At 34.6% G+C, this 12,910-nt stretch overlaps 1 protein-coding gene across 2 annotated transcripts in view; it reads left to right on the top strand.

Moving 5' to 3' along the window:
• The window catches only part of nek11 (NIMA-related kinase 11), a 73,154-nt gene that overhangs the window by 30,745 nt on the left and 29,499 nt on the right, over nt 1-12,910 (top strand). For both annotated transcript variants that reach the window (XM_051132344.1, XM_051132345.1), the window contains exons 8-12: nt 196-274; nt 3,014-3,099; nt 5,895-6,014; nt 7,290-7,383; nt 7,556-7,685. In XM_051132344.1, coding sequence (XP_050988301.1) covers nt 196-274; nt 3,014-3,099; nt 5,895-6,014; nt 7,290-7,383; nt 7,556-7,685 — 509 coding nt within the window. The remainder of the gene's footprint in view (nt 1-195; nt 275-3,013; nt 3,100-5,894; nt 6,015-7,289; nt 7,384-7,555; nt 7,686-12,910) is intronic.

Below are 12,910 nucleotides of genomic sequence, written 5' to 3'. Positions count from 1 at the left end.
CAGCCCACTATATCTGTTTGTCTGCCTGCTGTGGATGAGCAGATAGACACAAATCAATGGCGTGTTTGATTCAGCCGTTTTTCAAAGCAGATTATGCAAAATCCAAGCAGGTTTAGAAGCATTCAACTAGCACTATCAGCATTTCATGAGGTCTTAAGCATAATTCTCTCTCTCCCTCTGTTCCTGTGGTGCCAGTATGTTAGAAAAGGATTCTTCACGCAGGATCTCGGCAGCAGATGCGCTGAGGAGCAGGTTCGTTGAGGAGAGCTTGCAGGTGAGGAGACGCCGTTAATCAGATCAGCCGATTCGAGCAGCCGTTCACAGTATCTGCTTCAAAGGTTAATGGGAAGGGCCATGATGCACCAGGAAGACTTTGATTGCCGGCCAAGCTCAATAGGTTTCTAAAAGTCTGTTATGCATACTCATCATATCATTGATTCGCCATCACATTTGACTCACCCTGCGCATAACCTTTTCAGATTGTACTTTTGAAATGTCAGTGATTGGCATTGTTGCCGCTTGGTGATTGTATTGATTGTGGCTTGTCGTAGTTGCCCTTGTTCCATGGAATATATGAATTTTTATGTATCTCTCAAACAATAGATCAGTCTGTAATGTATAAAAGTTCAGAATGTTTCTGCGATCGCCTCTGTATCCTTTTTGAACAGAACAACTTTTCTCTGAGAAGCTTGCATAAATTTCTTTTTCGCCGATTTCAATTCGGCCCAATTTTCTCAAACAAACTCTGTAAAAATTACAGACCAAAGCTCAACAATAAGGGCCGTTTACTCTGGTCTGCACCAAACATTCTAGTGTGACAGACATATTTTATTTCATTTTATCTATTATAATTACAACTTTATTCTCTTTGTCCTATGGTCCCTGTGTGAAAATATTCCAACATTCAGGTCTTTGTCGCTTACGGGCCAGTGCTGCAAACTTAAATGTTGTAGAGACCTTCAGAATGTAATGTTATTTCCAATATAATGTTGTCTAGCTGGTTAACATGGATGATTTTTGTTTAATTTGCATATCCTATTGTTTGCCAACAGATATGTTTATTAACTTATATTGTAGATGCATGATTAATAACTTGTTGCATATTGTTGCATGTTGCATATTTAGGGGGAAAAAAAGATGTTTACATTTTTAAAAAATGCAAAATAGAAATAGTTGTGGAATTACATTGTAGCTGCATATTTGTTGCATATTTTCATTTTGAGAAAAAAAGCTATTTATATTTAAAAACAATTGCAAAATATAAATAGTTATACCAGTTATTTAAAAAAATATATAGCAAAAATTATTCTATGCTAATGCCAGTGAAATTGTTGCCAGGGAAAGTGACAACAAAAAAAAACACTGGTCTCACGATTCTGACTTTTTTTCAGAATTGTGAGATATAAACTTGAAATTCTGAGAAATAACATCAGAATTGCAAGATATAAACTCGCAATTCTGACTTTTTTTTTCTCAGAATTATGATATAAACTCACAATTGCAAGTATTTGAAGTCAGAATTGTGATATATAAGCTCACAATTCTGACTTTTTTCAAAGAATTGTGAGATATTAACTCAACAATTGACTTTTTTCTCAGAATTGTGTGACATAAACTCACAGTTCTGACTTTTTTCTCACAAATGCAAGTTTATATCTCGCAATTGTGACTTTTCTTACCAGTTCTACCAGTTATGTGAAAAAAAAAGGCAAAAAATATTTTATGCTAATACCAGGGAAAATGTTGCTAGGGAAAGTTAAAATTACTACTGGTCCAAAGAAGAAAAAAAAACTATTATTCTTGAGTCCTGAAGCAGTTTTTATCCAAATAAGAAATATCCAAGAAATCTATGCTATTATTTTATATCACTTTTTTCCCCACAGTGCTTCTCCTCATGTATTTTTGTCAGTTAGCATAATTAAAACAAAACGTCTTGTTGCACAGCCTGGTTCGACTTCATTATGGTTCTAGGTGTTTTTGTAACTTTCTCTGTAAAATAACAGTTGGTGGTTGAAATACTGCTGGCATCCCATCGAACATAAAATAAAGTGAAATCAAGCGAGTCAGATAACAAACTCCTCAGAACAGCTGTGTCAGGTATAATCCTTAATGAATTCTTCCCTTACTTTTAAACATAATGCATAATTGTATCAAATACAGTAAGATGTAAACATCCAGATCACATGACCTAACGCCCACATTCAACCAAGATGGCTTGTTAATAACTGGAACCCAAGAATCATGTATAAATCTAATCTAATGTCTGCTTAACTGCTTAGAGTTATACTGTACAAGTCATTAGTATTCTTCATTACAGAAAGAATTATGTAACCATCCCACTGTGAAAATATAATTGCACTATAGGCATCTTTATCATGTGCTTGTAATGGCCCTGTGCATTGATTTATTTATTTTTTTATAGCCCTTGTTTAATGCATTCTGGTTACAATATTTGCAGTTTACAGCACCCTTTCATCACTCGCAGTCATATTGACTTGTTTACATCAGGGCGCTTAGTAATATGTTTCTGCCTTTGGAAGCCAGTGATCCCCTAACCCCCATCTGAAAGCTCCTGGTGAGATGTGTTTTCCACTGACTATTACACCGTCACCATCTCAGAAACATGTAATCAGAGAGGGAAAGGGCATCTAAACGACAACTCCGAACACAATACTCTCTGATGGCTTTTTCCTCCTCTGTTGTTGTGTTGTGTTTTCAGTCTTTCTTCTGCCCGTGTAATTTGCGCCTTACAAATGTCTCGTATTGTTCTTTAAACGTGCTCGTGGCAGATTCTTCCCTGAGGATAATATCAGTCTTTCTCTCCCCTTTCCCGTTTGCTCTGATTCAGGAGTTCTGAGAATCGCAGGAGTCTGCGACAGTTTATACTGATTGAAAAGTAGCTGCTGTTTTGCGTCTTGTTTTCACAGCTCCTCACAAAACACTACCTTTTATGAGGCCTCAGAGAACAGCATTAACCAATTCTTCATCTCTTTTGTTATTTCTCTCACTGTAGAGCATGAAACACAAGTTTTTTAGCCTGACGCTGCGAGACAAGTCGATGGGGGAAGAGAGAGATGCGTCGCAGATCCTGAGAGCACTGTAAGTGAATCCACAGTCACGAGTCTCAGAGAGAGAGAGATGTTTTACAGGCAGTCTCACTTCTCTGTTCCTACAGTAACGCTATTGACTTAGAAATGCATGACACTGCCTACACCAGGGATTTCTGGGAACAGGACTGTTTTTGTGCTTTTATTTTCTACTAATATATTTTTTTTCAGTTTCTAAAAATATGTACGTAGCTGTGTTGCTGCATAGCCAGTGTTTGGAACATGTTAATCAGGTGGCAGTCTATGAGCAGCAGACTTTCATTAATTCAGTCTTCGCTTTTCATGCTAATTAAAAACTTTGTCACCAGAGCATGTGCCAATCATAATTAGCTATGACCTAGTGAAAATCTATGCAATGTTAAAGCCAACAGTGCATAGTGAGATCCATCAAGCGCAGTTCATTGATCCTTGAGTACTGGGACAAAATAGATAGCAAAACTGAAAAAGTTTAAAAGTTCTTCTTTTCGTTTTAATCGGCAAGGAATCAAAAGCGACAGTAAAACATTTAGAATGTTTTTGTTTAATTTTTGTTTCAAATAAATGTTTTTCTTTTGAACATATTATTCATTTAGAGAATTCTGAAAAAAACTAAGTATTCTAAATACAAGAATATTAAGTGGCACAGTTTTTTTTAACATTGATAATACTATAATAAGAGATGTTTCTGGAGCTCCAAATCAGCATAGTAGAATGATTTTCGAAAGATCAAGTAATGCTGAAGATTGAAAAGTTCTGCTTCGCATCACAGGAATAAATAAATAAATTACATTTTAAAATACAAAAAGATTTTTATTTTATTTTTTTTAAAGAAGACTTTTCTGCTTATCAAGGCTGCATTTATTTGATTAAAAATACAGAAAAACACAGTAATATTGTGAAATATTATTGCAATTTAAAGTACTGGTTTTCTATTTTAATATACTTTAAAATAGAGTTTATTCCTGTGATGCAAAAGCTGAATTTTCAGCATCATTACTCCAGTGTTTGGTGTCACATGATCTTTTAGAAATCATTCTAATATGCTGATTTGTTATCCATGTTGGAAATAGTTGTGATACTTTTTTATTTTTTCATTTTTTTGGAACCTGTGATACTTTTTCAGCATTCAGGGGCCGGTTGCATAAAGGGGTTAGACCAGTCTTAAAAAGTAAGTCAGCCAAATTTTTCTTTATGTCTGGTCCTAATGTTTTATATTCAGTTACAGAAAAATGTAGATTAGTCCAAGCTGAATCCAACAAATAAGACTGATTACTCTTTGGTTAACTGCTAGTTGATCAGACTAGTACTTAAGACGCTGTCTTAACATAGAGGTTAAGTTTATGCAACTGGCCCCTGATGATGAATAAAACATTAAACAGTTTTATTTAAAATTGAAATCTTTTGTAACTATATACACTACTGTTCAAAGTTTGGGGTCAGTAATTTTTGTTCTTTCTTTCTTTGAAAGAAATTAGTGATAGTAAAATAAAAAGTGATAGTAAAGACTTATATTGTTAAAAAAGATTTCTATTTTTTTATTCATCAAAGAGTCCTGAAAAAAATATCACAGGTTCCAAAAAATACTAAGCAGCACAACCGTTTCCAATATTGATAATAAATCAGCATATTATAATGATTTCTGAAGGATTGTGTGACACTGAAGAGTAATGGCTGACGAAAAGTCAGCTTTGCATCACAGAAATACATTATATATTAAAGTATAAATATATTTTGATATAAAAGTATATTAAAATAGAAAACTGTTATTTTAAATTGCAATAAAGTTTCATAATATTACTTTTTTCTGTATTTTCGATCAAATAAATGGAACTTTGAGCATAAGACACTTCTTTAAAAACATGAACATAAGTTTTTGAACGGCAGTGATGTTAAATTGTGTTAATTGTTCTAATATTTCACATTATTACTACTCTTACTATATTTTTGATCATAAATGCAGCCTTGGTGAACATTTCAGACACCGTATATTTATTTATTTAGTTATATTTTTGTCTTTTTAAGAGTCATTTATATTTGAATATTCAATACTGAAGTATTCATGAAGATCTCTGTTGTTGTATGAGAACATGGTTTTAATAAATTGTGATGAAATTATGAAATATTTGAGTATATAAGAGCATCTGAGTGATCATTTGCTTTTTTAAAAAAATATTGCTATTTTAAAAACAAATGGCAGGTAAAGTTCTGGAAAATAGTTTGTTTTACAGTATGTATAAAAAATTAGTGACTTCCTTTAGACCTTTTTATTTTCCTTTTTGTCTGTCTTCACCATAAGGCATAAAGCTAAGCCATTTGCATGAAGTGATATGCAGCCTCCACTTGAACTGAGAAATCTGACTGAACCTTTTGCTCATTAGCTCGTTCAAATACCATTCTAGTACGCTTGGTGTCCAAAGACTGCACACAAAGCATCTGAAGCTGTCTAACACAAGTTCTCATGAATAACCTAATGATATACTTTTTCTTGTTTGGATTCTACTCTTATTTTTTGTTGAATTAAATCCTAACTTCAAATAAAATGGCCTATTTCTTTTTAGATTTTCATGAATTATAAATGCACTTCCAGTCAAAAATACAGACACTCATTCTCTCTTTCCTATTCCTTTTCCACATTTTTTAATAATAGCAAACTAATATATATGCTGACTAATAAACCTGATGGCAAATTCATGAACATCAACAACTTCTTCACATCAGCTCTGATCACACAGTTCAAGCAATGTCTGTAAAGCAAAAAAAGTAGTCATCATTAGTCATTTCAGTAAATGTAGTCCTTGAACCCCACAGGCAGAAGAAGGTACATCTGCAGACACTGCGGGAGAGATCAGAGGTGCAGAAAATGAGCCCGAGAGAACGCATGCGGCTCCGGAAACTGCAAGTGGCAGATGAGAAAGCAAGAAAGCTGAAGTGAGTGACGTTCATTGCGCTGACCGTGTCACACTGAATGTTAATCAAATGTGACTCGCAGTTCATATTCCATACAGTTAGCATGAGTGTCAGGGCTTTTCTGTTTTCACGGTGCAAGGATTTTTGGCAGCCTGTCTCACGTCGGCTCTGATTCTTTGTGTAATGTATGATGCACTGATAGAATAGGAACAGTCAGTGTTAGCTCATATGACACGCATATGCACATTTTCACACTATATTATTTCTTAAAGCTGGTTGACTCATAAAAGAAAATTCTTTCATGTATTTGCTACCCAGAAAGTATGATATTCAGAAGAACATTGGGCCATCCAAGATGTAGTTGAGTTTATTTCCCCATCTGAGCAGATTTGGAGAAATTTAGCATTACATCACTTGTTTACCAATGAATCCTCTGTAGTGAATGGGTGCCGTCAGAATAAGAGTCCAAACAGCTGACAAAAAAATCACAATAATCCATAAGTAATCCACATGACTCCAGTCCATCAATTAATGCCTTATGCACTCAACCTGCGTGTTTTGTAATAAACATCCATCATTAAGGGTTTTTTTTTTTTTTTTTTTTTTTTTTTTTTTTACACACCTTGAATCCTCTATGCATAGTATTGCTTTCTCCAGTAAAAACAAAATATAAAAACCTGTTTACAAGCAAAACAGTTTCAGTGGATTTTTAAGTGAGAGGAAAACAGGAAAGGACTTTTTCCAGCCAGTTTCTAGCCAGTTTGGCCTATTATTGGTGGATTTGTTTCTTATGAACACGTTTTAATTGGGGGTAATCGCGTACAGAATAAAAGTTTGAGTTTGCCTAATATATGTGTGTAATTATGATGTATATAAATGCACAAATTAATGTATATATTTAGGAGAAATATGTTATTTATGTACAAAATATTTATATTTATATATAATATAAATTATATCAAAATTATAATAAATACATATACTTGTAAATGTTTCTTAAAAATATACATGAATGTGTTTGTATTTAATATGCATAATAATTGCACACAATACATGCACATATATTAGGCAAACTCTAACTTTTATTTTGTATGCAATTAATCGCGATTAATCATTTGACAGTTCTAATTTCAATGTTTTTATTCACTTTTTGGACTCTCGTTCTGACGGCACCCATTCACTGCAAAGGATCCATTAGTGAACAAGTGATGTAATGCTAATTTTCTTCAAATCTGTTCTGATGAAGAACTGGTTGTGTAAAGTGTAAACCTAAATGCAAGTTTTGTCTTACTGTAGGCAAATTGTGGAGGAAAAATATCAAGAAAACCACCTGCGCATGCAAGAGTACAAGTCTAAAAATTTTCACAAAGTCAGTTTGGATGTTTTAAAGGTATGTTGATAATATTTCTGTTTGACATTATGCATAATGAATACATTTAAGATCACAGCTGCAACGTGTTTCTACTACTTATTTATTTTTAAGGCTTTTTATAGTGATATAAATATGAGAAACTTATATATACGTTTGGTTCAGCATTCATGTTTTTACGTCTTTTTAAAAGGTGAGAACCGAAGAAGCAGATAACCAGACTCAGCCGATTTCGAGTGAGACACCAGACAGAAACTCTGAACTGTCAGGAAGCATTTCCCAAAAGTCTGATAAGATGTGCAAGTCTGTGTCAAAAGACCATGGTGAGTGGTATTTATAACTGAAGGTCAGATGGGATAAATTGTAGGTCTGAGTTGACACACTTTGGCTGACAAAATCCATAACCCAGGGTTAAAAGCATTGCATTCAGAATTATAAGAGTGAAACATTGGATTTCTGAGGGTAAGGCCATAACCCAGGGTTAAATGTGGCAGAAAATGTCCTACGGTTGGAAAAGAGTGGTTTTTTTTCAACACATTATTTAATTAAACTTTCAGAAAGTAGATTAATTAAATTATTATGAAACCGAGCTCCCTTGATACGTTTCTCTTGCTTTTTAAAGTATATCACAAAATGTGTGTGTGATGAATTTCTGCCCATCTCTTCTAAATCAGAAAGTTTAACTTTGTCAGAAATGTCTCTTTCTCTACATCTTCATTAAAATTCATTGTGTGCTTGGCGCTCCAGTGCCTCTTTCTCCATGGTTTAACAAACAACAGATCCCAGAACAGAGCGAGGTACCATGAGTATTACCGTGCACTGTCAGACACACAGACGTTTAAAGAGATCGAAAAAAAAAACAATATTCCATTTCAATTTGAAAGTCAAATGATTTCTAAAAGTTTTAATGATGTTCCACCACGCTGATTCATCAGAGCAGCAGTGGTGTGGGCCTTTATGAACAAATGATAAGGAAAGTAAGAAACGGGCAGCTATTTTCATCCCTTATTGAAGGCAGGACCCCAGAACTCAAGCCTGTGAATGTTTTCTGCATGTATGTTGCTGTTTCTAGATTTATCCAGATCAGAGACAACCTACTGTAGTGTGTACTCATGAATAAGGTCTGTATGAACTTCACTGTCTAAATACAGAATTCTTGGAATATATTTAGAGTGCAAATTTATATGTTGGTATGTTACAGTTTTAAAATTTTAATATTCAGCAAGGATGCATTAAATCAAAATTGATAGTAAATACATTGTCATGACAACTCTCTAATAGTTTAGCATGGTAATATACATGGCAATGTTAATGTGTTTGCTCTTGCTGGAATAAATCTGCTACGCTGCTTCTGCAGCATCATAGCAAGTACAGAGACTTGCTTCTGCCAATACATCCACAGACATGCTGCTGTGAGCATGGAGGAAATACTGTTACTGGGTATACACTGCCCTCCAAAAGTTTGGAAATGCCCTAGAAAACTGGGGTTTTGACAATATTGGCATGAATCCTTTTTAATTAGTGATAATTTTGCACTGATAAAGGACAACACAAACTACGAAAACATACTTTATTACATAAGCAGTTTATACATAGAAAAAAAGTTACATTTTCAGTTCATCAAAATATCCATCATTCGCAGCTATTACAGCTCTGCATAATCTGGGCCTAAATTCATTGTATTCTAAACTTAATTGGCAATCAATTGTTGAAGCTATTAAGGTGTGCTGACCCAAAAATCTTTTAAAACCTGGGCCAAGTTTAAACCAGTAACCAGGCATCAATGCTGGCAAAGGGGCATGTCTGACTTTGACATGTACACTGTAAAAAACAATTTGTTGAGTCAACTCAAAATAATTTGTAACCTGGCTGCCTTAAAATTTTAAGTTCAGTCAACTCAAAAAAAGTTTATTCAACTTGAAATGTTAAATTATACTAAGTGACAACTTAGATATTTGAGTTGAATCAACTTAAAATTTTAAAGCAGCTGGGTTACTTACCCATCTGTTAAGTTTAGCAAACACAAATATCTAAGTTGTTACTTAATACAACTTAACATTTCAAGTTGACTAAACTTTTAGTTGACTGAACTTAAAATTTTAAGGCAGCAGGGTAACAAATTATTTTAAGCTGACTCAACAAATTGTGTTTTTTATTTTTTACGGTGTATATATTGCCATTATTATGTAATTAAAATGAAAATTATTATTGCTGGTCTACAGTGATTATGTCAAGTTACTTCAATGTTTTTGCACCAAAAAATGGTAAGGGTTAATGCTGATACGGTCACCCTGTAGCAGATCTATGCATGTGGCACTAAGGGAGGTGGAGGGTTTCTGAAGCACTGTAACTGCTACAGCAAATGCTATTTGAATCTTGTGCAGCAAGCTCATTGGCCTGCGCCATGTGAATAATGATGTCGTTATGTTAGATTGAGTTAGAGCCTGTTGGATTGTGCCATCTAGAGTTTCATGACACAACGCTGCATTTGTAATGTTACCAAAAAAAAAAAGTTCTTTCGAACTTTCTGTTCATCAGAATCTTGAAACTAATGTATCACGATTTCCACAAATACATTAAAGGAAAAGTCCACATCCAGAACAGCAATTTACACATAATGTACTCACCCCCTTGTCATCCAAGATGTTCATGTCTTTCTTTCTTCAGTCGTAAAAAAAAATATGTTTTTTGAGGAAAACATTTTGATATGGTGCCCCAATTTTGAACTTTCAAAATGCAGTTTAAATGTGGCTTCAAACGATCCCAAATGTGGTTGTAAATGATCCCAGCCGAGGAAGAAGGGTCTTATCTAGGAAACGATCGGTTATTTTCATAAAAATAATACAATTTATATACTTTTTAACTTTAAATGCTCGCCTTGTCTTACTCTCTCTGAACTCTGTGTATTGTCGAAATTAATGTTGAAAAACTCTGACCGTATTTTCTCCCTCAACTTCAAAATCGCCCTATATCGCTGTTTTACGTTTTTTGTTAAGGGTGTTTGATCTTCTCTGCATGTTCACTTTGCAAAGACTTGGTTGGAACTTCTGCAGCGATGTAGGGTGATTTTGAAATGATTTTTGAAGTTGAGGGAGAAAATACGTTTTTCAGTATGAGGAGGAGGGCAGGCATCAAGACACATCCAGAAAATCTATAAAAAAAATAAAAAAAGTCCTGATAATTTACTTGCCCCCATGTCATTCAAGATGTTTATATCTTTCTTTCTTATTAAGAAATTAATTTTTTTGAGGAAAACATTCCAGGATTTTTCTCCATGTTTCTCCATGTTTTCTCCAAACGGTTTCAACTTCCAAATTGCCATTTCAGTACAGCTTCAAAGGGCTCTAAATGATCCCAGCTGAAGAGTAAGGGTCTTGTCTAGAGAAACAATCAGTCATTTTGAAAGAAAAATACAAATTTATATACTTTTTAACCACAAATGCTCATCTTGCACTAACTCGACCTCACACATTACGTAATCATGCATGCGTGATGTAGTTCTGACCCAGTGTTTACAATGTGAACATGCAAAGAAAGTCAAGCACCCTTAACAAAATAAGATAAAATTTATATGCTTTGGAGGAAAAAATGAGATGTTTTTTTTCGCCCTACCCTACCTTTTTAAATCGAAGCACACAGACTGAGAACTAACTGAACGTGACTTTTACAATGTGATTACGTAATGCCTGAAGTTAAAGACGTGCATCACAGAGCTAGTGCAGGACGAGCATTTGTGGTTAGGAATATAAATGTACAGTGTTTTTTTTTTTGTGTGTTTAGAAAATTACCAATCATTTCGGTAGACCATTATTCCTCAGCTGGGATCGTGTAGAGCCCTTTGAAACTGTACTGAAACTGCAATTTGGACATTCAACTCGTTGGCCACCATTGACATCCACTATATGAAGAAAAATCCTGGAATGTTTTCTTCAAAAACCTTAATTTCTTTGCGACTGAAAAAAGAAAGACATGAACATGGATGACATGGGATGAGTAAATTATCAGCAAATCTTTATTCTGGAAGTGAACTAATCCTTTAAGGGTATTTTTACTAATATATCCTGCAACCATGTGCATGGGGTTTAGCAACTGATGGAAGGTATAAAATGTTATCTTATGGATTGACTGAACCAGGCTGATTAATTCTTAAATATCCTATTGTTATTTTGCTTCCAGTTCCACTGAAAAAAATAACCATTGTAGTCATTAATTTTTTAAATGGTTTTGGAAATCTGTTTTCGTAGGAGGTGTCTGTAAACCAAACACTTCCTGTTGAGTCATTAACAGATGGGCAGTACGGCAGATGCTTGAGGTTTTGGAACACAGCCCTTGACACAAGTTGGTCCATGCAAAATGACTCAGGAAAGTGAAGTTAGTTTTGCAAATGGTTTGACTATTCATTTGCAGATGCCACTTGTCTAATTCAGTGACATTCAGATATTTTTAAATGTGTCCAAATACCTTTTAATGCCTCTATATGTGATTACACATGAAATGGTTTGTATTTATGTTTAGAATGACCTGTCATTTTCTGGTGCTCATTTGCATCATTGCTAAATCATACAGTTGGCCTAAGTTAATATTTGTGTGGAGGCCGATAACCAGATTTTGAAACGTCTGTAATTTTGCGTTGGCTGTGAATATGTGCAGAGTCTGATCTGGCGTATCGCTGGTTTTCGGTGACTCATTCTTTTACCAGTGTCATTATATGCATCAAGGGAAAGATAAGTTATGGCCAAAACGCCTCCTTAATCGGGTTTTGGTATCATGATGATAAATCTCAGAGATGTGTTTTCAGGAAGTCCTGAGAGGTTATCTATCAGCTCCCGTCTCTAATCACTTTAGATTCCTCTGTAAATGAGATGTTTTAAACGAGTGCAGAGCCACAGCTGTGCTCTTAGACGACTCGGGGAGAATCCACACGGTGTGATTTATCGATAGAGGACGCTGGGGGTGCAATCACTGTGAATCTGAAATATTACTGTATTGTAAGTGGGAATATGTAAGAAGGAGAAAGTGTGCGTAAGTATGTGGATTGGTATTATTAAATATTAAAGAAGTGATGCATTGCTGCTGGGTTTGGAATTAATGGAGTCAAATCTCTTGTCCTTAAATTTCGCTAATGTATTTATTATTTAGCTTCCATGAAACCTCTTGCTTCAAGTTATCTCGAAGGCAGGCAAGTCTCAGCGAATGAATAATGCATAATTAATGCTAAATAAGTAATCGCGCATGTTTTGGATCGTTTACTTAAAGCCCAGCAGAAACCCTGAGCAGAAACCCGTGCTACATCATAAATAAAGGTAAATACTCTTCTGGGATTGAATATTTATTCAGACATCATTATATCCCTCTGGTGCTCTTCGTTTCGGAGTCACACTTGTGCTCTTCGCGGTCAGAAGTGACCGGACACCTGTAACGCATCTTGTAATTTTTTTCAGTAAAACCATTCAAATTCATTTTTGTTTAATAATATTTTTTCTTTTTTATTTTGCATTTTGAGAGGGTTTTGTGGTAATAATTAATATTTATGCTGTAATTAATATCC

This window comes from Labeo rohita, chromosome 16, assembly GCF_022985175.1.
Source record: "Labeo rohita strain BAU-BD-2019 chromosome 16, IGBB_LRoh.1.0, whole genome shotgun sequence".
NCBI classification, from domain to species: Eukaryota; Metazoa; Chordata; class Actinopteri; order Cypriniformes; family Cyprinidae; genus Labeo; species Labeo rohita.
The sequence above is the reverse complement of the archived record's forward strand: the minus strand, read 5'-3'. Positions and strand labels throughout refer to the sequence as shown.